At 43.9% G+C, this 26,416-nt stretch overlaps 2 protein-coding genes across 4 annotated transcripts in view; one reads left to right on the forward strand and one right to left on the reverse strand.

The window, feature by feature from the left end:
- Positions 1 to 490: 490 nt before the first annotated feature.
- Positions 491 to 25,348, reverse strand: SPCS3 (signal peptidase complex subunit 3). Its single transcript, XM_073643682.1, has 5 exons — positions 25,056 to 25,348; positions 15,669 to 15,744; positions 13,541 to 13,615; positions 11,514 to 11,629; positions 491 to 1,105 (listed from the first exon to the last, which is right to left on the reverse strand). The coding sequence occupies exons 1-5, from the start codon at positions 25,196 to 25,198 to the stop codon at positions 973 to 975; spliced, it is 543 nt and encodes a 180-aa protein (XP_073499783.1). The 5' UTR covers positions 25,199 to 25,348; the 3' UTR covers positions 491 to 972.
- The window catches only part of ASB5 (ankyrin repeat and SOCS box containing 5), a 118,306-nt gene continuing 117,237 nt past the window's right edge, over positions 25,348 to 26,416 (forward strand). The window contains exon 1 of one of the 3 annotated variants that reach the window (XM_073643636.1): positions 25,348 to 25,441. The gene's annotated coding sequence lies outside the window, so the exon portion shown is untranslated. Of the gene's footprint in view, positions 25,534 to 26,416 lie in introns of all 3 variants that reach the window. The other 2 variants (XM_073643658.1, XM_073643647.1) reach the window with 2 other exon arrangements.

Below are 26,416 nucleotides of genomic sequence, written 5' to 3' on the forward strand. Positions count from 1 at the left end.
TGTTTAAGTGATAAATTTACTGTAGCACAGATTCATCTCAGCTAAAAGTCTAGACCCTTGGATCAGGAATAGGACAGACATTTATAGGACATTTCATAACTTTCCCAAATTCTTATGGAAAAATATTCCCCACAAACAGCAATGAACTACTGTACCCAATTTATTATATATTTTAGGAGTTGGTCCATTTTATACCGGCTGATACCGACTCCGACTCCACAGCCCTGATGTAAACAGTGAATTGAGCCAAACAGAACGGCTCCCCAACACTGTGCAGAGGTATTCCCTGGTACCGCAGCTTAGCTCTATCCACTTCAACAAGAGCTTAGCCTCGAATGCCACGAACAGCCTCGGACATCATAGAAACATTTCTATAAAGTGTTTTGTATTCCTAAAAAAAACACTGAAATTACAATGATATTTTTGTATTCAATTAATGGATTTACCAAACATTGTTCACATATTCTTTTAATAAAAACACATCTGCTAATAACTTGTACACCATGTTGGATAGTTTTATTTGAAAACAGTGTCTGGACTGCTGACATTGTATTTTCTTCCAAATGAATCTCCTGATAAAAAACAATATACATTCACCACATTTATTCTGTTAATAACAGGCTCAGCCATTATTAAACAAAACGAAAGAAAAAAAAGAAGACAAGACATACATGTTGCATTGCTTCGATCAGATGGATGTAACTGTCTCTTCCCTGCGTCCGGGAAGACCAAGACCTGCTCAAAATAAAAAAATAAAAATTGCGGCTTTTCCTCAGTATTTACATGGGCGCTCTCGCTACATGGCGAACACATTTCCGAACAAATGCTTTATTGCCAAGTGCAGGTTTTTTTGTTTTTGTAAATAAAACACTTTGCTTTTTTTTTTTTTTGGAAAATTAGGCAGGATATTTTCAAGATGTACAGGAACATATGGGTGTATAAAAAATCCAATGTAGGAAAGATTGCAATAATTTAATAGCTCATTGGGGTTTTGTAGGTTTCAGGGAATGGAATAGAAATGTGGCCTGATCCTGTGACCAGAGGCAGGATGCCCGCATTTGGGACCACGTTCCAGGACAGAGTGAGCGTGATGTTTCTGTTACCCCTGGAAATGAAAAATACAACAGATTTAGCACAAAAGCAAAATGGAGTCATAAAGAGCAAAAGTAAAATATCCTATGTACGGGTACTGGAATACCACAAGTGATTACCGAAAATAATCTGAATACTGTGAAATATTAGCCATAAACAGATTCATTATTATAAGTTTGCACAAGAAGAGTTTAAGATTTTAAGGCTTCCTATTTAGCATATTTTTATATAGCACTATCATATACCACAGCGCTTTACAGACATCAGCATAGCTGTCCCCATTGGGGCTCAATTTAAATTCCCTATTAGTATGTTTCTGGAGTGTGGGAAGAGACCGGAGAACACCACGCAAACATGCGGAGAACAAACCCTTTACAGATGTTGTCCCTGGTGGGATATAAATTCCAGGACCCCATCGCTGTAAGGCTGCAGTGCTAACCACTGAGCCACCGTGCTGTCCTGATATAATAATTAGTATCAGTGAGTGGGTGATAGAGATGGTTGTTACCCTTTTTCTAAAACCATGCCCCCTTCCCCATCAAAATCTTTTCAGGCAGCCCCCCGATGCCCCAGCTGTTTTGCAATATATAAAACAAGCAATTAAAGGATGACAGGTTCAAGTCGAAGACTAATAAATACAGTAAAAAATAATAAGTTTTTGAAATATAACATTTAAAATTCAAATCACTTCCTTTACACCCATTGGAGATAGAACTGACTTTTATTGAGTATTAAAATATACAATAAATTAACCGAAATGGCATATGCCAAATGGGGGGAGAAAAAAAAAAAGACTGATACGCTAGGATTGCCATTATTCATCCACCACACTTCTATAAAAAAAAAATGCAAGAGAGACCAAAATCTTGTATGTCATTTAGAATGGCATCAATAAAAACTACAGCTTGGCATGCAAAAAAACAAGACCTCACATAGCTCCATAGACTATAAAATAAATATGAAGTCTCAAAAATGGGGACTTTCAGATTTTTTTTTTTACCACAAAAAAAATAAAAAATTATATACATTACATATACATACACACACAAGTTTGGAATTACTGATATCGTACCAACCTAAAGAATGGTGTTTCCCCCCAAAAAATGTCAGTATTGTATGGTAAAATGAATGGTGTCATTCAAAATTTCAACTCGGCCCGCAAAAAAACCCCAAAAAACCTTGTATGGCTATGTTGATGGGGAGAAAAGAAAGCCAAAAACAAAAATTGGCCTCAACAGGGAGGAGTTAGTTAGGGGCCAATGAAGACCCGATTGGTGCCAGCGTGTAATCTATTCTAGGTTACTGGACAGACATAGAAAACCTTTAGAAGCACGGCCCAAAATAAACGTTGCTATAAAATCTGTAACTGTCACTGGGTTCATTAGATAAAAAAAAAAAGTTCCAAGCAATGATCTGTGCCAACACTTCCACCTCACCTCTCGTTTCCTGAGACTTCACCTTGTGTAATGCCCAATACAATGGCCGCACAATCAGATTCTCTGGATTATTGGGTGTAGCATTTAAGAAATGTCACCGTCTAGGTATGTACAAGTGACTCTTACCTACTGTAGGCTTTCTGTGTTGTGTGGAGGAGCTTGTGTAAAATGTAATCCAATCAAGTGCTAAGTCCATTTTGACCCAATCAAGCTGAATTATTCAACCCTAATGGCCCAGCAGCACAATGTAGGGACAGAAACCCTGATTCAAGGGGTGTATGACTACTTTCTGAAGTTATGATAAAATCACTGATTTATCTGCTGCAGATCTAGCAGTTCTCTGAATGCTGAGCCCTGTGTATAACCCCACCCACACCCCTGATTGGCAGATTTCTGTGTACACTCTGCATAGGCAGGAAGCTGCCAATCAGTGGTGGGGGTGGGGCTACACAGGGCTCATGACTATGGAGGACTACATCGCAGCAAGTTTACCAATCCTTTAGTGATAAAATTACTTTTATGTGCAGATTAGATCAAATCTACTGCAAGCAACCCAGCAAGTAACACATTTCTGGAATCAGTGTCTCTACCCCTATGTCATGCTGCTCTCAGATTAGGTGGCAAATACCGAGTGACAGATTCCCTATAAATAAAAGTCAGCCCAACCTGCCGCTCTGGGGACCTCCTGGCTCTCTTCCGACAGATGTCAGGCAGTTTGACAAATATGAATACCTTTTTTGTCTCTTAAAAGCATGTATTTTTAGTTAAATATTTTTTGCAGCTGGGTTTAATTAAAAATGATACACTATTGTGGCATCCTGGTACCCGTTCTACTGCTGCTGAATGAGACTGTTGTAGTGTTGTATTAGATTTGTTCTGTTGTGTGTACGGAGTTAGGGGATATAATACATTGCATTGTAAATTGTACTTTCCTGCCATCTGCTGGCCAATGTGTGTATATGAAGTAACGATTATTCTCCTCACAACAAGTGGTGACCATAGCAATGGCTGGGAGGAGTCTGCCAGCTCAGGGCTCTCACGCCGACTAGAATGCTGGTATAAACCAGTTGTGGGTGGTCCCTGCTGCCTCAGGAAGACTGAGGAGAGACATTACTCTCTCAGAGAAGTGTTTTCAGTCTATGCTGAGGGGAAATTTTTCCTCACATAATCTCCTTCACAAAAAGAGTGAAGTGTCTTCTAGTCAGAGAGAAAGCTGTACATGGACTCTCCTGCTCTCTGGTTATCCTGATCGCCTCTAGCCAGGACCAGATCCACGTGGCTTAAACCTACCCCCTGCAAGAGGGAACGGTGGGATAAAAGCTGTGATTACATCCACACTTTGGCTCTCTGTGGAAACACACTAATCTGTGAAGGTCCCTCCATCAGTGTAATATTTCCTGGACTGTGCATAGCATTTCCTCTACAAAGTGAAGAGAACTCAGCTCCAGCCGCCCTGAGAGGACATAATCTCGCTTGTCTCATGAGGAGAAAACCATAACTTTCATGTGCACAATATACTGTGAACTTTGCCTGTAAGAGAGACTGTACCCTGTTACCTCCTTCAGTAAAATTGTTATGTTTACAAGTTCACCTGCGTGTCTGGTTGCTTGAGATTGCACAAACATCACGAGCACTCCAAAACCTGCACCCAGACACCCCCGCTACAAGAGTGCCCCCGGGGGGTCCTATACCATCCACAAGTGCCACCTCCCGCTTTTGAAATTGTTGTGGACATGAGAGAAGCGTTGAGGGGTCCTGCGACCCACTTCAGCTACCGTGACATCATTATCTACTGCCAGTGAGGCTACACACCCCAGCTTGCCCTTCTGCAACATCTAGCGCCTCCCCAGTGGCCCACCACACTATGGCTTTTGCAGGTGTTTGTTTGTCTGCATATTGCTGGCTGAAGAATAGCTTATCAGATGCTTTCTCCAGCTCCCACCTGCTAACAGTTTCTCTGCTCCAACTCATTGCCAGCGATATCTCTTCAAATCCCACCCCTCCCCTCCACCACATCCCCACAGTCACTTCTACCTTTTATTCTAGATCTAGCACACATTTATGCAACCTCTCTAACCTTATACCCATCCAACCAGCCCCCGCTACCCCAGTACTACTAACAGGAGCTCTATGGTACGCTCGCTCCATCTGCAACAAACTTTTGTACATCCATGATCTTTTCATCACTAACAAACTTTCCTTCCTCGCCATCACTGAAACCTGGCTCACCCTCTCTGACACAGCCTCTCCAGCTGCACTTTTATATGGCGGATTCCACCTTTCCCACACACTCCCGCCCCAGCGGCAAGCATGGTGGAGGAGTTGGCTTTCTCCTGTCAAGACAACTGCTCCTTCTCACATACGTACCTCACCGCCACCCTCCGTTACCCTCCCCCCTCTTTGAAGTGCGCTCTGTGCGCATTTACTTCCCCTCAAACCTCCAACTGGCTGTCATTTACCACCCCCCAGGGCCAGCCACCACCTTCTTAATCCACTTTACCACCTGGCTACTTCACTTCCTTTCCGCTGACATCCCCACTCTCATCATGGACGATTTCAATATCCCAATTGACACGTCCCACTCATCTGTCTCTAAGCTTCTATCCCTCACTTCCTCCTTTGGCCTTGCCTATTGGTATTCAGCCCCCACTCACAAAGATGGCCACACACTGGACCTCATCTTCACCTGCCTCTGATCCCTATCCAACCTTTCTAACTCCCCTCTCCCTCTTTCTGACCACAACTCACATTCTCTCCTCTAAACTCTCCAGGTCCACAATCCCCCATCCAGAAACTTGCACACCCTCGCAGAAAACTCAAACACTCACTCTCTGAATCCCCTCTACCTCTTAGACATAAATTCCTTACACGATGCAGATGCTGCTGCTGCAGCCTTATATAACACCACAACAACTGCAGCTCTTGAATCAGTCGCCCCCCTCACACATACCAAAGCATCGCACAATCAACAGGCAACCCTGGCACACCAGCCTGACTAAAGAACTGAGACGGGCTTTCCAGGGTTGCTGAACGGAGATGGAAAAGGTCCCATTTCAACGAGCACTTCATCGCATTCAAACAGTCCCTCACTACTTTCAGGTCGACACAATGACTGCAGCAAAACAAACTTCTCATCTCTCATATCCTCCTTGTCTCACAACCCTAAATAGCTATTCATACTTTTAATTCTCTCCTCCGTCCCCCAGCTCCACCTCCCTCTCCACTCAACTCAGCTGAAGACTTTGCCTCACTCTTCAAGCAGAAGATTGAAAACATAAGGCAAAGCTTTTGCCATTAGTCCCCACAGCCCCTCCTCACAACTACTCAATACTCCTCCTCCAAAACCAGCTTCTCCGCCATCACGGAAGATCAACTTTCCTCTTTACTCTCCAAGTCACATCTCACCACCTGTGAACTTGACTCAATCCCATCTCACCTCATCCCAACTCTAACCCAATTTTTCAACTGTCACTAACAACTGGTGTCTTCCCCTCATGCTTCAAACATGCTTCGATCACACCAATCCTCAAAAAGCCATCCCTTGACCCATCATCTCTATCTAGCTATCGCCCTATATCACTTCTCCCCTATGCCTCAAAACTACTGGAACAAGTACATCTTGAACTTCTCCTCCTGCTCCCTCTTTGACCACTTACAATCATGCTTCCGACCGCACCATTCCACTGAAACTGCCCTGACTGAAGTCATCGACCACCTAACCACCAAATCCAAGTGACACTACTCTGTCCTTCTCCTTCTGGACCCGTCATCCACCTTCAACACAGTAGACCATTGCCTCTTACTATAAATTCGGCCCTATCTTGGATCTCCTCATACCTAACAGATAGGGTGCGACATGAGGAGGTGGTGTGCGAGTTGGAGACACTGAATGTCCTACTTGTCTGTGTCCCCCAAGGCTCAGTTCTAGGGCCTTTGCACTTCTCCATCTACACCTTCGGCCTGGGACAGCTCAGAGTCTCACGGCTTTCAGTATCACCTCTATGCTGATGACACAAAGATCTACCTCTCTGGACCGGATATCACTTCCTTACTAACCAGAATCCCACAATGTCATCTTTCTTGTCTGCTAAATTCCTAAAACTTGATATGGATAAAACTGAATTCATCATCTTTCCACCATCTCACTCACCCCCCCCCCCATCTGACCTATCCATCAAAGTCAATGACTGTCAACTCTCCCCAGTCTCCCAAGCTCGCTGCCTCTGGGTAACCCTTGACTCTGATCTCTCCTTGAAACCTCATATCCAAGCTCTTGCCATTTCCTGCCGACTCCAACTCAAAAATATTTTCCGGATTCGCACATACCTCAACCATGAATCTGCAAAAACACTAGTGCACGCCCTCATCATCTCTCGCCTGGACTACTGCAACCTCCTGCTCTGTGGCCTCCCTTCTAACACTCTCGCACCCCTGCAATCTATCTTAAACTCTGCTGCATGACTAACCCACCTGTCCCCCTGCTATTCCCCAGCCTCTCCCCTCTGTCAATCCCTGCACTGGCTCCCCATTGCTCAGAGACTCCAGTTCAAGACCCTAACCTTGGTATACAAAGCCATCCACAACCTGTCTCCTCCATACATCTGTGGCCTAGTCTCCTGGTACTTACCTGCACGCAACCTCCGATCCTCACAAGATCTCCTTCTCTACTCCCCTCTTATCTCCTCTTCCCACAATCGCATACAAGATTTCTCCCGTGCATCCCCCTACTCTGGAACTCTCTACCCCAACACAGACTCTCGCCTACTCTGGAAATCTTCAAAAGGAACCTGAAGACCCACCTCTTCCGACAAGCGTACAACCTGCAGTAACCCTCGTTCCACCATACCGCTGCACTACCAGCCGTACCCTCACCTACTGTATCCTCACCCATCCCTTGTAGATTATGAGCCCTCGCGGGCAGGGTCCTCTCGCCTCCTGTGCCAGTCGGTGACTTGTTTTTGTTCAAATTATTGTACTTGTTGTTTGCTATGTATACCCCTTTTAAACATGTAAAGCGCCATGGAATTAATGGCGCTATAATAGATAATCTGAAAATCAGTAAGAATTTATAATGCTAATCATGCCTCCAGATTTCTGACCACAAAGTTCAAACTTTCATGGTGACATAAAGCAGCTGAGAAGAGCACATAAGAAGGAGTGCTAAACTCTCCACTGAGCTCTCTTGACTGATTCTCAGTTAACTTATTCTGCATCCAGCAATAGACAGTGAAACACAGAAGCTACAGGAGGCAAACCCAATCGCAAAAATTATTAAAAAAAAAAAAGTGTCCAAAAGGCATCTTTAGTCTTTAAAGGGGTTTTCTGGTTTTGGAAATTTCCTATGCACCAAATGCAATTTGTTTCTTAAAAAATCCTAGGTCCAGCACAGAGACTTCACTGTGTGTTAACGGCAGCCCTGGCACACGATGCAAACACGTTTTCTTCAACGTTGCTCAAGGTGTGCTGAGCGTCAGTGGAGAAAATCTCTTTTAGCAGAGGACTTCATCCACTATAAATTCATGCTCAAAACCTATAACTCTGCTCTTCATCTGGCCAAACAATCCTACTTCACCACCCTCATCACTTCAATGTCCAACAATCCAAAACGACTTTTCGAAACCTTAAACTCCCTCCTGAAACCTAAAGCACATGCCTCCACCACCAACCTCAGCGGGGAGGTTCTGGCCACTTATTTCTTTGAAAAAATCAACCACATCCATCAGGACATCTCAGCCCAATCTCCTCAGTGCCTGGATCCCCTTCCCTGCCACACTTCAAGCTCACTTGCCATCTTTGAGCCTGCTACAGAAGAAGTTACCCAGCTCCTCGCTTCTTCTCGTCCTACAACCTGCAACAGTGACCCCTTTCCTTCACATCTCCTGCAGTCCCTCTCACCGGTGGTCACCACTCACCTGACTAAAATATTTAACCTCCCTTTCTTCAGGTATCTTTCCCTCCTCATTTAAACATGCCATCATAACCCCTTTACTTAAAAAGCCATCCCTGAACCAGAACTGCACTGCTAACTACAGACCTGTCTCTAATCTTCCTTTCATCTCCAAACTCCTGGAACGCTTGGTCCACTCCCGTCTAATCCGCTATCTCTCAGATAACTCTCTCCTCGACCCTCTACAATCTGGTTTCCGCTCCTTACACTCCAATGAAACTGCCCTCGCTAAAGTCTCTAATGATCTACTAACAGCCAAATCCAAAGGTCACTGCTCCCTGCTGATTCTCCTGGATCTCTCTGCAGCATTTGACACTGTAGATCACCAGCTCCTCCTCACTATGCTCCGCTCTATAGGCCTCAAGGACACCGTTCTCTCCTGGTTCTCCTCCTACCTCTCTGACCGCTCTTTCACTGTATCTTTTGCCGGCTCCTCTTCCCCTCCTCATCCCCTTACTATCGGGGTTCCGCAGGGCTCAGTCCTAGGCCCCCTCCTCTCTCTATACACTGCCCCTATTGGGCAAACAATCAGCAGATTTGGGTTCCAGTATCATCTCTATGCTGACGACACCCAATTATACACTTCTTCCCCTGACATCACCTCTACCCTAATACAAAATACCAAGGATGGTTTGTCTGCTGTGTCTAACATCATGTCCTCCCTCTATCTTAAACTGAATCTCTCCAAAACTGAACTTCTTGTGTTTCCCCCTTCTACTAACCTAACTCTACCTAACATCGAAATTACCTTGGAGGGTTCAACCATAACTCCCAAGCAGCACGCCCGCTGCCTTGGGGTCATATTAGACACTAACCTTTCCTTTACTCCCTATATCCGATCACTCACTCGCTCTTGTCACCTGCATCTTAAAAACATCTCCAGAATCCGATCTTTTCTCAATTTTGAAACTGCTAAAACTCTTACTGTCGCTCTTATTCACTCTTGTCTGGACTACTGCAACTCTCTTCTGATCGGTCTCCCTCTTACCAAAATTTCCCCTCTCCAATCTGTCCTGAATGCGGCAGCCAGGGTCGTATTTCAGTCCAGCCGCTTCACCGATGCCTCCACCTTGGGCCAGTCATTACACTGGTTACCCATTCGCTACAGGGTCCAATATAAACTCATTGCTCTCACCCACAGAGTTCTCCACAGTTCTGCACCACCTTAGATCTCCTCTCTCATCTCAGTCTATCGTCCTACACGTGCCCTCCGTTCCACAAATGACCTAAGACTAACATCCCCCATAATCCGAACCTCGCACCACTGTCTCCAAGACTTCTCTCGTGCTGCGCCAGTTGTCTGGAATGCTCTACCCCAGACGATCAGATTGATGCCTAGCCCCGATGTCTTCAAGCGCGCTTTAAAAACCCATCTCTTTAAACAAGCCTATCACCTTAACTACTCAGTAAATTAACTTTCCCCTGTTCCCTCCTAAATACTCTTCAGAATCTGCTCCCTACTGTTCATCTGTCTCTACACCCTCCATGCACACGATAACTGCACTCGGTACTCGAGTATTGCACTTCAACATACAGGCTGATGACCGGATCATACAGCTTTATATGATAATCCCGACTTATTATAATTGCCAGACCTGAAATAACAAGCACTTTCCACCTATTGTGTCCCCCCATTTCCTTGTAGAATGTAAGCTTGTGAGCAGGGACCTCACTCCTAATGTAACTGTTTAAACTGTCTCACCTTGTATTGAATTTATTGTTTGTACATGTTCCCGCTTATTGTAAAGTGCTGCGGAATATGTTGGCGCTATATAAATAAAAATTATTATTATTATTGTCTGCACCACTGATGTCACATCCATAGCGCTGCAGCCAATCAATGGGCTCAGAATTTCTGCTAAAGATGATGGCACAAGCTGCTCAGAGCCTCTGAACTCAGTTATTGGCTATAGGGCTATCAACATGACATCAGTGGTGCAGATAACAGACACCAGAGGCAGCAGTAAAAACTAAATTTAGGGAGTGTGAGAAAAGCACAATTTGTTGTTTTAAAACAAACTGCAGTTGAGGGAGAGGGATTTTCCAAAGCCCAAAAAAAAAAAAAAAAAAAAAAACACCTTTAAATGCCTGACCCTTTTAAATGCCCCAAAAGGTGTCCATATCTTTAAAAAGTATGCTACTTTTATTCTCAAGGAGACCAGCAGCTCTGGCAGCAGCTTTCTCCACACTCCCCAATGAAAGCACAGAAACACCTCTGGGGCCAGCTTAGAGGGTTTGTCTCATGTTCTGTCTTCAGGATCCTGATTGATGGACAGCTCGGAACAGCAGCATGGTTGTGCTACTGGCCCAAATTGTGCGCTCTCCAATGCTGCGATCAGAGGCCGCTTTGCCTTTGCAGGATGAGAAGAGCACAGGGACACTGAAACTAGCAAGATCTAGTGACCAAGCCGCTTCAGAGCAGCGCTCCTTGCCTCGGAGACTGGTCATCATTGATAGATGGCAGAGGTGGTAGATAACCTAAGCAACAAACACTAAAAAAAATTAAAATCCTTCCATACTGAAGAACGAAGAGGAGTTTTAATAAAAAGTAAGCTGCAAAGTTGTTTGATTTTACCCATTTTAAGAAGACAAAATAACCCCTTTACAATTCTAATATTCCGATCCCTGCAGAGCAAAGAACATAATCTTCAAATCAACTCATGATTGAAAATAAGGGACTCTACTTCTGTTTCTGAAAAATGGGGACAAAATGAAGGACATTTTAATGTCTTTAGCCCGATTCTGAGGTTCAGATTTCAACAAGGAACATGGAGCTAGTGATTCTAGTAAACTGCCCTACAAGTGCTATCCGGCAATGACAATCAGAGCCCCGGCTTTGAAGTACGTCTGACATCTTGATCTTCTGCAGAACCCTCCCGGCTGTCACCACAAATCAATCACAAACCGCTCTGGCGCCAAGGAGTAAACAGACATCAGCTTTCTGTGTCAGGCTTCACCTTATAAATTTTATCTCTTGCACTCGCTTCTTGAGGAGAGCACTTTTTAATAAAAACAATATATTTCTTCCAGATGCTTACTTCAGGCCGTTTCCATCGTCAAAGAAGAAATACTTTGATTTCATCTCCTTTAAAGACAGCTTTGGGTTGTCTCCTCGGAGGATGATCTTGTCCCATAGCACAACCTGGTTTAAAGCCTAAAAATTAAATCAAAAATAGTTTCAGGGGTAAGATGTCAAAGATTTTACCACATTCCAGCCTGACATACACCGGTTTACCCGGGAGAGTTACGATCTCCATACAAAAGACATGAAAATATTCTACACCTATATATGTAGCCACATGTGTGCTGCCTAAATCCATTATTAACCCTTAAGGACAATGCACTGTTCGCCATCACCCCTCTGCATTGCAGCAGTCAGATCCGTATTTTTTTCTGTGTCACAGCTCATTTGTAGTTTAGTAGGGCTGTGGAGTCGGTAAGCCAAACCACCGACTCCGACTCCACAGCCCTCCCTCACTACTGAGCGTGTACATAAAGTACAACACACATTCATCTCAACTAAAAGCCGAGATCCTTAGATCAGGAACAGAACAGACATTTATAAAAAGACATTTCATAACTTTTCCAAATTCTTATGAAAACATTTACAGCACATTCTGCAGTGTACTACTGCAACCAATTTATTATACATCTTATATATTTTAGGAGTCGGTCCATTTTATACCGACTCCACAGCCCTGTAGTTTAGTCCACCTTGGAGTATGTTGCATTACTCTTATTAATCCAAAAAATGGGGGGGGGGGGGCGCTCAAGTTGTTGCATTTTTGTATGATAGCAAAACTAAAAGTTTGTTACCGATGTTGTTTAGGACATCAAAATGGGAGCACGAAAAAGTGACCGTCAGCGACTTCACTGCTGCAGTCGCATGTCATCTCATTACTTTCATCATGCTGTAACAGCAGAAAGCCCAGAGGTCTCTGGTATCAGCCGAGGAGTGACGTATATCGCAGAGTTGCTCATTTTTATATACAAGGAAATATTATGGCGTTTAGGTTTACTTATATTTTATAATTTATGTTTAAAGGTGTTTTCCACCACTATAATACTGATGACATAACATAATATCACCTATATTATGCTATGTCATCAGTATTATAGTGGTGGAAAACACCTTTAAACATAAATTATAAAATATAAGTAAACCTAAACGCCATAATGTTTCCTTGATCAGATCAGTGGGAGTCCAATACCTGGCACCCACACTGATCAGCTGATCCAGCTCTGGCAGTGGCTGGATGTAGAGTGTACACTTTGTAGTGGCCACTCCTGAGTACTGCAGAACAGCTCCAATTCAAATGAATAGGAGATGATATCTACTGGGAAGCATGCAGTGGAATGGAGTCTCCCCCATCTCCTAAAATGTGTACATTTGAACAGTGCTTGAAAAATGAAGCAACTTTACAATTAACTTATTAAAAAATACTCTCCGTTCTCAAGAACTGAGTAATTTTCAATTTTATTGTGTACTGCTCATTGCCTAAGTTACCAACCACCACTGCAGTCTATCAGCAGTGGCCAATCTCCTAAGCAAGGAGAGCAGTGCCAACAAGCTCATTTCTACAGAGCTTGTAAGAACTGCTCTGAAACTGACCGGATCACTAGATACAGCCAGCTGTAGGGTCCCTGTGCTTTTCCAATGCTGCAGAGGCAAAGTGCGCTCTGCATGTAGCATTGGAGACAGCAGTTCAGACTAGTGCTGAAGGTCTAAATCAATCAGCAGGATTCCCCCCAGCAAGCAGAAAGTCAAGAGGCAGGGATGCAGTACACTCCTAAAGATAGAAGAAAGTAACCCATTAACAGTGATATGTGCCACTTTAAATCCATTTAGTACTACAAATTGCATTTCAATGTGAAAAGGATTTCTGTAACCAGAGTAGGATCACAAAGCAGCCCTCTTTTGATGTGTAATAAGCCTCTCAGTTACAAGGGGTTATTTTTAGGAAGATTGGCCATAATGATGTTGCTCTCTGCAATAAATGCTGTGTATGGTCGGATTTCTATAAAGACAAAGGTCCGGTATTCCAGACAGTGACATGATACTCACATTACTCTTAGTGGCATACTCCGCTGATAGGTAGATAAATAACTGCTTCACGTTCCAGTCGAATATCGGTTGCAAATGTACGGTCATTAAGGAGAACTTTGATCAATGCATTGTAAGAAAGTAATACAATGACAGTCACTCGCTTCAATGAACAACATCAATGCTTTGTGACATCAAAATATAGCAAACTGTAACCTAAGGGTGCCCTGTACACCTTCAACAGCAGTTCAGCTCATTTATCTTGACCTCCCTATGCAAATGCAGCCGAGCATGCATGTGTTTTGATGGGGAGTGGGAGGTATGTCAACATCTTTGGTGACTATCTCCCTTTATGGAAGTCAACATGCCTCATCTTCCTTCACAACAAAATCACGTTAGAAGTTAGTGGGCCCCTATACACATAGGAGTCAGTTGATCGGGTTTGGCCGACTTTGCTCCAGTGCGTAAGGCGCCTTTATACACAGACACAATATGGACACTAATGCAAGTTCTCATCTGCAGAATGGCTCCTCCAAGTGACAACTGCTGAGAACATTCATGTGGTTCTCAGGGCAAAGGCCACTGATTTAGATAAAAATTAGCGTTCTCACACGTCCTAACATAACATGATGACAAGTGTGTGCCAGACTGACTTAATGTTCTAAAATGTATATTCTGAGGTGGTACAATATATAGGCGCTTATATGTTTAGTCTTGATCTAAAAAATGGCACAATGTGCTGACAGCTGCAGTTTATCCATCAGAGCCCTTATCAATCCCATAATGAATAATTACTTGCACGTGTTAGTTTACAAGGCTGATCTCTGCTGAGAGTGAAATCCAGCAGACTATGTGCTTCTCACTCACAAATAACACATGTAAAGAAGCTCCTCTGCCGCAGTGTATGTATGCCAGCTACTGGGTCATCTTTTCATAGGTAAAGGGGATCTGTCACTCAATGCTTTTTAACCGAAACAAAGAGCCCTATAAAAATAATATCTTTACTCGTATTCAGTCTCTGCTGTGCAATGCACTGTTCCAGCTAGCGATTTTCACATATGGCTGCCTCCATCTGTCTCGATTGATGACGCTGGTTTGCTCAGAGCGAGCAGTGTCTGCAGACAATCCTTGTTTATGGCGCACTGTGTACACACATCCCTTTTTCTCCTCTCTGCTATAACCACACCTAGAAGTATACGGGAGTGGCCACAACAATAAAAGGGCTGTGTGCGCCCGCTTCCCACTTCTGCAGTGAGTGCACAACTCAGGCTTCACTTTACACAGCACTTGTCGCAAACCAGCACAGGCAGTCAATGGAGAAAGAGGTGGCCCCATGCAGAAACCAGTGGGTAGCGTGGAGAACTGGGTTGCTGGGCTACACCAAGGGTGCACCAATTACCCTAGATAGCATATTTGGCAATGAATATGAAGGCAGCCATTAGTAAAATAAAGGTGTGATTTTTATAGGTGTTAATTTGCCTACATGACTGTTGTTCATTTAAAAAAAAAGGGGTACTTGGGGCTGACAGACTCACATTAAAAGCCATAACTCAGCTTCTCTGTGCACTAACTTTGTCTGAAGGAGCAGGATAGCAATTTAAAGCATGGGGGATGGTAAAGCTGAGGGAAGACGGCTTCATCTATTCTGTGTCCTAATAAAACAGAGCCAGGATTGGCATGTAGCCAAGCGTGAGAACAAATGAGTGTTTGGAAAGTCCTTTTAACACTTGCTTTTGCTATTACCTTTGTTCTGTTCCATCATACGGGCAGAATAAAATGAAGAGCAGTTCTGGAGCCACCACGAGAGAGTAACCATTGATGCCACTACAGACCACAATGTCAAGTTTCCATTATGGTTTCTGGAATCTACGGAACAAATATCCGCAGCATGCAGCACTATTTGGTTGTGTGGACATATTAGCAGTGTTCATACCTGGCGGTAAGAACTTCACTGTCACTTTAACTAAACCACATGTTCAGAGATCATTTGTTCTGCAGAGCTCATTTTTGGCAATGATATCAGGAGTAAACATAACCTTGGGATTAGGAGCTGGAGAACTTGTTATCTGTGGGATTAAGTTACTTAACAGTCAGGAATAGAATGAAAGAAACCTATAAAATCACTCAGATCCCTACAGAAAGAAAGGATATCTGCATTTATATCAAATATGAGAAATCCCAGGTCGCTCTTTTCTCTGGGGCCAGTGAAGTCTTCAACATTCTCCCTGCAAGACAACAGAATAAAACATTACAGATCGCGGACAAGAGAGATATCAAGGCCGACGTTCTTATTTATTTCATGATTTTTTTGTGCCAAGAACATTAAACAAGTCTAATTCATTAAAGTCTGAATATTATGGGTGAATAAAATCCTGCATGACCCATAAATACCACTCCAGGTGCCAAGTCAGATCTCCACTCAATGCGGGTCCAATAGTAAGAATCGACAGTGCACAGCCAATGTCTGTAGTCACACAATTTACCCACACGACTAGAGATGAGCGGTGTTCGACTAGAACTGTTCGCCAATCTCAAATTCGAGCTGTTTTGGGCGGTGTTCGAGTTGTTCGACGAACCCGAACGATTTGCAAAAAATTCGGCTGTTCGAGGTTATGTTCGATAACTGTTCGTGCACCAAAAGCGTGTCCTGCATGTCTGGCGCTATTTAGAGCACCAATCATGCAGGGATTGTCTGCCACTCACTGTAATGCCACAGCCATGGTGGTTGTGGCATTACAGTGATTGCCCAAATCGATGGGAACAGTGCCAACAGTGAAACATGAAAAGCCGGCAATTCAGCAGCGGCATACACCGGTACCCGACAATTTAGAACCGAAAGAATAGAGCTTCACACATAGATTAGATAGATATAAACATGTCAGCCACATATATACGAAGTACAGTGAAAGTGCTGCTTACTGTACTTGTCATTTAGCGTAAAGGATTTATCAAAAAAAATAATAGTGTTTTCATGCACCGTCTCTTTAAAAAAGCCGGCCGGCAATTCAGCATCTGTACCCAACAATTTAGAATAGAAGGAATAGAGAATCACACATAGATTAGATAGATAGAAACATGTCAGTCACATATATATGAAGTACAGTGACAGTGTTGATTACTGTACTTGTCATTTAGTGTAAAGGATTTATTAAAAAAAATAATAGTGTTTTCATGCACCGTCTCTTTAAGAAAGCCGGCCGGCAATTCAGCATCTGTACCCGACAATTTATAACAGACAGAATAGAGCTTCACACATAGATTAGATAGATAGAAACATGTCAGTCACATATATATGAAGTACAGTGATAGTGTTGGTTACTGTACTTGTCATTTAGTATTAAAATAAAGGATTTATTATTAAAAAAATTGGCGTGGGGTTCCCCTTAATTTTAGGCTCTAGCGGAGGTTAAGCAGACAGCTGGGGCAGATGTTTGAAGCCTGGGAAGGGGGTAATACCCACGGAGCTTCCCAGGCTACTAATATCAGCCCCCAGCTGAATACATAGCCTTTACTAGCTATTAAAATGGGGGACCCCCCAAAAAAAATGACGTGGGGTCCCCCCTAATTTAATAGCTAGCAAAGGCTAGGCAGACAGCTGGGGGCTGATATTAATAGCCCAGGAAGGGAGCCATGAATATTGGCCCCCTCCCAGGCTAGAAACACCAGCCGTCAGCCGCCCCAGAAATGGCGCATTCATAGGATGCGCCAATTGTGGCACTTAGCCTCGCTCTTCCACGCTGCCCTGGTGCGGTGGCAGGGGGCAATAGGGCTGGGGTTGATGTCAGCTTATAATGCCAGCTGACATCAAGCCCAGGTTAGTAATGGAGAGGCGTCTATAAGACACCCCCATTACTAACCCCATAGTCAAAGTTAAAAAAAACACAAACACCCAGAATAAAGTCCTTTAATTGAAATAAAGACACAATTCTTTATTGTTCTAAATTAAACCATACTTACCATCACGCCCATTCCAGCTGAAGCCAACGATCTCCTGTAATAAAAATAAAATAATAAAGCAAGATCATCCTTACCTTTCCATGGTTCCCACGACAGCTTCAGCTCTGCTACATCGAGATGACAGGCTGGACCGCAGCAGAACGCCGCCATCCAGCCTGTCATCCCGCAGACACTGAGAAGAGCAGGCTTGCTTGCGCTCCACATTGTCTCTCTGTGACGGCATAAAGATGAGCCGAGGTCATGTCCAATGAACTCGGCTCACCTCATGCACGTCACTTACAGCGTGGGAGAATTCTCACGCTGAAGCGCTGAATGCAGGAGAATTTTCCCACGCTGTCAGTGAGGTGCATGAGGTGAGCTGAGTTCATTGGACATGAACTCGGCTCATCTGGATGCCGTCACAGCGAGACACTGAGGAGCGCAAGCATGCCTGCTCTTCTCAGTGTCTGCGGCATGACAGGCTGGATGGCAGCGTTCTGCTGCGGTCCAGCCTGTCATCTCGATGTAGCAGAGCTGAAGCTGTCGTGGGAACCATGGAAAGGTAAGGATGAGGTTGGTTTATTATTTTTCTTTTATTGCAGGAGATCGTTGGCTTCAGCTGGAATGGGCGTGATGGTAAGTATGGTTTAATTTAGAACAATAAAGGATTGTGTCTTTATTTCAATTAAAGGACTTTATTCTGGGTGTTTGTGTTTTCTTTTAACTTTGACTATGGGGTTAGTAATGGGGGTGTCTTATAGACGCCTCTCCATTACTAACCTGGGCTTGATGTCAGCTGGCATTATAAGCTGACATCAACCCCAGCCCTATTACCCCCTGCCACCGCTACAGGGCAGCGTGGAAGAGCGAGGCTAAGTGCCAGAATTGGCGCATCCTATGAATGCGCCATTTCTGGGGCGGCTGACGGCTGGTGTTTCTAGCCTGGGAGGGGGCCAATATTCATGGCACCCTTCCTGGGCTATTAATATCAGCCCCCAGCTGTCTGCCTAGCCTTTGCTAGCTATTAAATTAGGGGGGACCCCACGTCATTTTTTTGGGGGGGTCCCCCATTTTAATAGCTAGTAAAGGCTATGTATTCAGCTGGGGGCTCATATTAGTAGCCTGGGAAGCTCCGTGGGTATTACCCCCTTCCCAGGCTTCAAACATCTGCCCCAGCTGTCTGCTTAACCTCCGCTAGAGACTAAAATTAAGGGGAACCCCACGCCAATTTTTTTTTAATAATAAATCCTTTATTTTAATACTAAATGACAAGTACAGTAACCAACACTATCACTGTACTTCATATATATGTGACTGACATGTTTCTATCTATCTAATCTATGTGTGAAGCTCTATTCTGTCTGTTATAAATTGTCGGGTACAGATGCTGAATTGCCGGCCGGCTTTTTTAAAGAGACGGTGCATGAAAACACTATTATTTTTTTTAATAAATCCTTTACACTAAATGACAAGTACAGTAAGCAACATTGTCACTGTACTTCATATATATGTGACTGACATGTTTCTATCTATCTAATCTATGTGTGAAGCTCTATTCTGTCTGTTATAAATTGTCGGATACCGCTGCTGAATTGCCGGCCGGCTTTTTTAAAGAGACAGTGCATGAAAACACCATTATATTTTTTAATAAATCCTTTACACTAAATGACAAGTACAGTAAGCAACACTGTCACTGTACTTCATATATATGTGACTGACATGTTTCTATCTATCTAATCTATGTGTGAGGCTCTATTCCTTTTTGTCTAAATTGTCGGGTACCGGTGTATGCCGCTGCTGAATTGCCGGCCGGCTTTTTTAAAGAAAGCATCTTCTGAGCAGTTTGTCAGCTTTTGGACACCTTTGAAGGTGTTTTCTATGTGTTTCTATGTGTTTTTGTTTGCCTGCCATTGGTTTTAACGGTGTTCTAAGGTGTTCGACGAACAGTTCGACGAACAGTTCCTCGAACATCCCGGTGTTCGACGAACCGAACCCGAACACTACGGGGGTGGCTCAACACTACACACGACCACATCCATAGCTGCCCAGCACCAGGGAGAACAATGCATGTGCAGATAAGGGCAGCAACGTTATCTATGTGGCATCACTGGCATCATGGACTGGAGGGCAGCAGGGCACCTTACACATAAAGGATGAAATAATGAGCTTTTACCATGCTTAAAGGGAATCGTTTGGTAACTTAACCCCCAGCAAATCGCATATAAGGGCCTGCAGGGTCTTTAAAATGTAAACCCATAGACTTTTACATCTGCCGCTGTATTCCCAAGTAATTAGAGTTTAATTTAAAATGTAAATGCGGTGTTAAGTGTTCTAGGCGTAGCAAAGCACTTACAGGGATGGTCTGAAGCCCCCAGATGACACTTTGTTTGAGTATCCCAATTAAATATCAAAGAGGAAATAGAGAAAAAAAAATATCTGTTAGTGTAGACAGGGAATGGTAGGGAATTTTCAATGCAAGTATATTAGAAAATAGTTTAGATAATGGCATGAAATAGATAGGAATTTGGGAAGAAATTGACTTTGCCTTCGGCCCGCCCTTTGACCCCTTTCTAGCCTTTGCAGTATTAGTACGGCACAGGCTAGCACCCCCGGTTCAGCATGGGCTCCGGCGCTAAGCCCGCACTGAACCGAGCACATGTCAGCTGATTTATACAGCCACGGGTGGAATCGCGATCCACCCGCGGCTGTTAACTAGTTAAATGCCACTGTCAATCTCTGACAGCGGCATTTAACTCGCGCTTCCGGGAAGAGCGTCGTTAGCCCTGCCCATCGGTGACCCAGTCATGTGATCGCGGGTCACCGATGGGTTGGCATGAACACCTGAGGTCTGCAGCAGACCCCTGTGGCTGTCATGTCCTGATTGCTATGAGCGGCGCCCAGTGGTCGGCGCTCATAGCAAGTGAGCATTTCTGCTGCATGCAGGCGATCTGCTCATCCCCTGTATGTAAAAGAGCCGATCAGGCAAATGCTGCTTCTAGTCTCCCATGGAGACTATAGAAGCAAGCAAATGAAAAAAAAAAAAAAAAAAAATGTTTTTTTTAAAAAAAATAAAGAATACATATAAAAGTTTAAATCACCCCCCTTTCGCCCCATTCAAAGTAAAATTGAAAAAAAAAAAAACTCCACATACACATTTGCTATCGCCACTTTCAGAATCACCCGATCTATCAATATAAAAAAAGAATTAATCTGATCGGTAAAAGGCGTAACAAGAAAAAAAAAATCTAAACGCCAGAATTATGTTTTTTTTTGGTCACCGCAACATTACAATAAAATGCAATAACGGGTGATCAAAACATCGGATCTACCCCAAAATAATATCAATAAAAATGTAAGCTCGGCGCACAAAAAATAAGTCCTTACCCGGCCCCAGATCCCGAAAAATGGAGACGCTATGGGTCTCAGAAAATGGAGTTTTTTTTTTGTTTGTTTTTTTTTTTAAAGCAAACTTTGGATTTTTTTTTTCACCTCTTAAATAAAAAAGAACCTATACATGTTTAGTGTCTACGAACTTGTAATGACCTGGAGAATAAGAATGGCAGGTCAGTTTTTGCATTCAGTGAACATGGTGAAAAAAAAACAAAAAAAACAAACAAACTGTGGAATGGCATTTTTTTTTTTTGCAATTTCACCGCACTTGGTAATATTTTCCCATTTTCCAGTACACGATATGGTAAAACCAGTAATGGCGTTCAAAAGTACAACTTGTCCCGCAAAATATAAGCCCTCACACAGCCATATTGACCGAAAAATAAAAACGCTATGGCTCTGGGAACAAGGGGAGCAAAAAACCAAAACGCAAAATCCCAAAGTTGTTAAGGGGTTAATGTTCACAGGTTGGGACACACTGTGGAGGCAGAAGCTGGGAAGTGCTCTGTCACACACCTAGAGCACTTAATGTCTCATTTGCATATGAATTAAAACACAAGTTACTTAGGAATGCAGAAACAGATTGAAATGTAAATCCATCCACGCCTTTAAATATTCAAAGACCTGCTTGCCCATATATGCAGTTTATTGGGGGAGGGGCTTATCTTACTGAAATTCCCTTTAAAAATGTAACTGTACATTCAAGTAACCTTTCAGAATCAGCGGCCGTGTGAGTACATGAGGAGTAACACGATTTGTGACCATTATTTGGCTTGAAGCCTGCATCCTTCAGTTGTCTCTGGTAGGAGACGAGCTGCATGGTGTCTCCAATACACAGCACACAGAGCGATTCCTGCTCTTCATTCCTTGATTAGCAGACAGAAGTATTAGCACAGAGGAAATTATACAGCAGGCCTGAGTTGTGTAGATGTGAATCCAGCTCTGGGATAAGCTGAAAGTTTTGTTAGAAACCTCATCTGCATCTTTCCCTCTAAGCGTTATCTCACTTTGCTCCTCACTTCTCCTCCATCCTCCCCAGAGTAGAAGTGTTTTATATTCCCTTGCATTATAGATTTACGCAAAGTTTGTTGAAATGAGTGCCCATTTAGGCTTGGGAGCCACATGTGGCTCGCAGGACCGTGATGTGTGGCTCACGACTGCCTGCCAGCTTTGTGCAATAACACCTAGTCTAGCAAACAGCTATGAAGAACAGGTCTCCAGATGGTGACTTTTGTGAGTAGCCCTGCACTGAAGAGCAGATATGGATGCACATATACTGACCTTGGGGGTTATAGAAAATTAAGTATGGTAAGATGTAGACAGGATGATACTACCTGTCAGAGGAGATGCTTGAATCTGGATGTGACAATGTGGTGGGAGTGCTTGATGCGAGAATACTGAATGGGGGCTCTAGTTGTCACTACTGTGAGGGTGACGGGAGCTGAATGCGGCCCGCAGCCGCCCCCTCTCACAGCTGAATGCGCCTTTCAAGGTCAGAAAGGTTAGGGACCACTGATTTAGACAAAAGCACAAGTTTAGGGCAGTGTGGAAAGTAGGCAACCCCATTTAATGGCAGCTGAAAGCTGCAAATGTCATAATTACAAATATGCACCATTACTGGGTCTCCTAGTTATTCCAGCTCTCAAAAACTGCAATTTTCAAAAATCTTGTCACACTCTATAGTGATCCTAGTGACATTTTATAATATAAGAAAACTCCATCCCTAAAAGTATCTGCACTTCCTCCACATGCCCTATCATATGTGAATATTATGTGAGCATTCACTAAATAGAGAGACCCCAACTTATAAAGATAAAAATCTACGAGAGGACCATAATATCAAGCCAAAAATCTGCCACACTCCAATACGGTCTGACCACAAGTCTAAACTTTCAAGAAACACATAGGAGAAAATAAAAGCTACAGACACTGATCATTAGGTTCATTTACAGTTATAATTTGATCAGCTTCAATAAGGGTGCTAATAATAATAATGATGATGATAAGCCAGTGTGAACAATTACTAATAGTTCATTGACCAAGCTGACATGAAAGTCATCAGAAGACTAAGCTCACATGAATGAAAAACCTGATTTTCATCCAGAAACAAACGATTTGTCACCTGTATTGTCATCCGTTTTCATACATCAACAGTTATTAACATTTACAAGACCAGTTTCCAATGTTAAAGAATTGCAGTTTGTCAGTAAAAATCAGATGCAATTTGGATGATCGGTATGGGATCAGAATGGTTCTCGCGCACACAGACATGAAATGGAGAGTCTCATCTGAAATACAGGAGATAACTGGTGCATACCGGGATTTTTTTCATGTGGACATTCAACCTGTGTGAAAAAAAAACTGTCACCTTAACAGCCCCACTGAATAACACTGGTCTGAGGGATGTTCATGTTTTTCACAGACAACATCCTGATTGAAAATACAGTGGTGAAGACGCAGCCAGAGAGTAAGGACAGACTGGGTGACCGTGTTGTGGCTGTGATGGGAGAATGACGCAGCCGATAACTGCAGAGACCAAGTGCAGGGGTTCAAAATTCTTATTAAACAATTCTTGGATTTTGTGGGGAACAACTGCTTCACCTCCAAAACCATGTAGCCATAACAGCGGCTGAGAGGTTCTCGTGGGGAACAGCTGCTCCCTGAAAAAAATAAAAGAACAGTATAAGGCTGTGAGCCCATGATGTGCTTTTGGTGCGTATTTGCAGCGCGTAAACGCTTCAGAAACGCATTGCATACCTTCCTATGACATTCTGCAAGTTCTGTGTACATGGTCAGGATTTGTTCTGCGCAGATTATTAGGCCGGTTTCACAAGTCCAGATATTTCCGGTACCGGAGATATCAGTGTCTGTGTGTGGCAGCCGTGTGAAGCATCAGGAGCACACATACCGGCGCTTGGGAATCAGTGTACAGTTAGCGCTGTTCCCAAGCGCCGGGTGCTGAACGCTGTCCACGTCATGGTACCCTGCTGGCGCTGCGCTGAGCACCAGCAGGGACAAGGATGAGGGTAGTAGTGTCTGCTCCCGCAGTATCCACCTGTAAAAATAAGAATAAAATAAAAAAAATCTATATACTCACCTGTCCTAAGTGTCCCCCATTGTAATCCATGCGACCGCTCACACCAAGGAGTTGGGGAGAATGACTCCTGCACTGAGCGGTGTCCTGTCACTCACTGAGCTCGGCTCGGGGGCCGCTCGCAGCGGCTCATTCTCCCTGGCTGAGCAGTCGCATGGATTACAACGGGGGACACTTAGGATTTTATCTGGATTTTTTTATGAGGCACTAAATAAAAAGGTCCATATCTCTGGAACTGTATGGCAGATTAAAAAAAAAAGACCTTGAGGGAGCAGTGGGAATAAAATAAGTGCATAAAACGGACACTTGTGACCTGGAGACAGGTCCTCTTTAAATCTGCCTCAATGTTTCACAACTGGTTTATCTGTGATGGACACATCGGTGGCCCATGACTAGAATACAAGCAACCAATAGAATCCCAACGATCAGCACAATGAAAAGCTTCGTAGCTCCAACCAGCGTCACGTCTCATGTTGTTTCCTCACTCACAGGGGCACAAATATATAGAGGATAGTTCCTGAGATTAATACCAGACCATTGGCCTGTACAATACAACCAGTTGGGTTGGATAAAGCAGAAGCACCATCAATATTTCTCCCGGAGCCACCTTTAAGTCTAGAGGGGAGGATGTCACTCTTTGCTCTCCGCTGCAGATGGTCAGTAAGGGACTGTGGCCATAGATGGATGTGCACATAGGGAACGATCCCCTGTGGCTCCTGACACAAGGATGAATCCATTAACTGGAATAATACCTATGTGCCAATGCTGTCAGCATGGCCTCTATCCGGCGACATGCCTCATCTAGTCCAGCAAAGAAAGTCAAACAGCAACAGAAACTAAACATCCAAGTCAAGTCATAGCCAGCACCAGAGCGAATCATGTTCTGCAGCAGCTGCGGCCCCCACAGATGAGGCTCAGGTGTGTGGCTAGGATGCCCACTAATACCCATATATTGGGGCACCCACTGCCCAGCAGTCGTCACTGATGGCACTTGCTATGAGGAATCAGTGGGCACAGAGGAGACACAGGCTGCACCATGTCCCATCACATCTCCTAAGCATATGGCAGTACAGCCGCCTGCCCACCAGCTGCCAGGAGCCCCGGAGCAGTACTCACAGCGTCACCCGGGAGACGTGAATGTTCACCGGCACCACTCGGTCTTTGAATGCTGTAGTAATGAAACAGCCGAACGTGAGAGCGGCCATAACACTCAGGGAGAAGGCGAAGAGGGAATTCGCCCTGGACAGAGCGGTGTTCATGGTGCCGGGGCGGACGTGTGCGGAGGACAGAGACTTGTGCCTGCTGCTGCCACTGCTGGGGCTAACGCTGAGCTGTCTGAATGAGCCCAGCGACGCTCCGTACAGTCACTTCCGGGTCAGGAAGCCGCCACAGAGGAAGAGAGCATGCCGGGAGCAAACGTGAGTAAGAGCCGTATCAGTCACGTGACTGCACCTGGGCGGCCATGCTTGTTACTGGCAGTGTGGTGCTGAGGTGGCTGTAAGGTTAGTGTCCGACCATTATCACGGGCAGCCTCTACTCCCCCACACCAGACTAATGTGCAGCGGATGGTGGGAAGAGCTTGTATTATTGTATGGTGCGTATGACAGACAGAGCCGGCCATTTATATAAGCTGGAGGCTGAGAAATGGCGACTACAGTGTAATGTAGATAAGTGGGAGGTTGTGCACATGGGCTGCGGAAATAACATGTACAATTAGGAACTAAACTGTAAAACTGTCTGGAAAAGTCTTGGGTGTATAGGTGGGCGGCAAAATGAACTATAGTGACCAGCGCCAGGCGGCTGCTGCCAAGCCACATAAAATACTGGGGGCATTATAAGAGGCCGGCTGAGGACATGGGTGTGCTCTATACAAGGCACCAGTGTGGCCACACGCACAATACTGTGCACAATTTTGGTCTCCAGTGATTGAATTGAGTGAAGAACAAATATGATATATGAGGTGTTTGCTTTATAATATTTTGTTAAACAATATACATATATAAAACATAATAGAAACATTTTTAAGGAAGAAAGAAAAAATGACGTCTTCCCAGAGGTTTTTCAATGTGTCAGAAACAAACGGCTCAACAATCTCCGTATACATCAAACGACTGGTAAAATAGAAGGCAATATAAGAAGAAATTAAAAACAATGAAGAAAAAACAAAAGGGGGGAACCAGTGGGGAAATGATCAGAGAAGTGGAGCAAAACTAGAGGTGTCAGTTAATCCAAAAGGCCAAACTGTATTCAGGGTCCAAATCAATTAGCTTTCACATTGGGACAAGCGACTACTCGCATCACCTCACAATTGTGGCTCCAGTTGGATAAAGCACATAATGTGGGCTGCGCTGCTGGAGAAAATTGATTCTTCAACAATGATGATACAAATGTGTTTTATTCACAACGTGCTTCCAGCTGTATCGGCATCTTTATCAAGTGAAAAAGCAATAGACATTTGTTTTCTTTACTTGATAAAG

This window comes from Phyllobates terribilis, unplaced genomic scaffold, assembly GCF_046119375.1.
Source record: "Phyllobates terribilis strain yellow unplaced genomic scaffold, ASM4611937v1 Scaffold_1__5_contigs__length_1240528914, whole genome shotgun sequence".
NCBI classification, from domain to species: Eukaryota; Metazoa; Chordata; class Amphibia; order Anura; family Dendrobatidae; genus Phyllobates; species Phyllobates terribilis.

Bases quoted from the DNA above. Each gene is read 5' to 3' on its own strand.
- SPCS3 (XM_073643682.1), bottom strand. From the start codon at position 25,198: ATGAACACCGCTCTGTCCAGGGCGAATTCCCTCTTCGCCTTCTCCCTG. The intron at 13,616-15,668 runs ATCCTTTCTTTC...ATGACCGTACAT, and splicing joins TATTTGATATAAATGCAGAT to TTGCAACCGATATTCGACTG. The intron at 1,106-11,513 runs GTAAGCATCTGG...TTTCATTTCCAG, and splicing joins GACGATGGAAACGGCCTGAA to GGGTAACAGAAACATCACGC.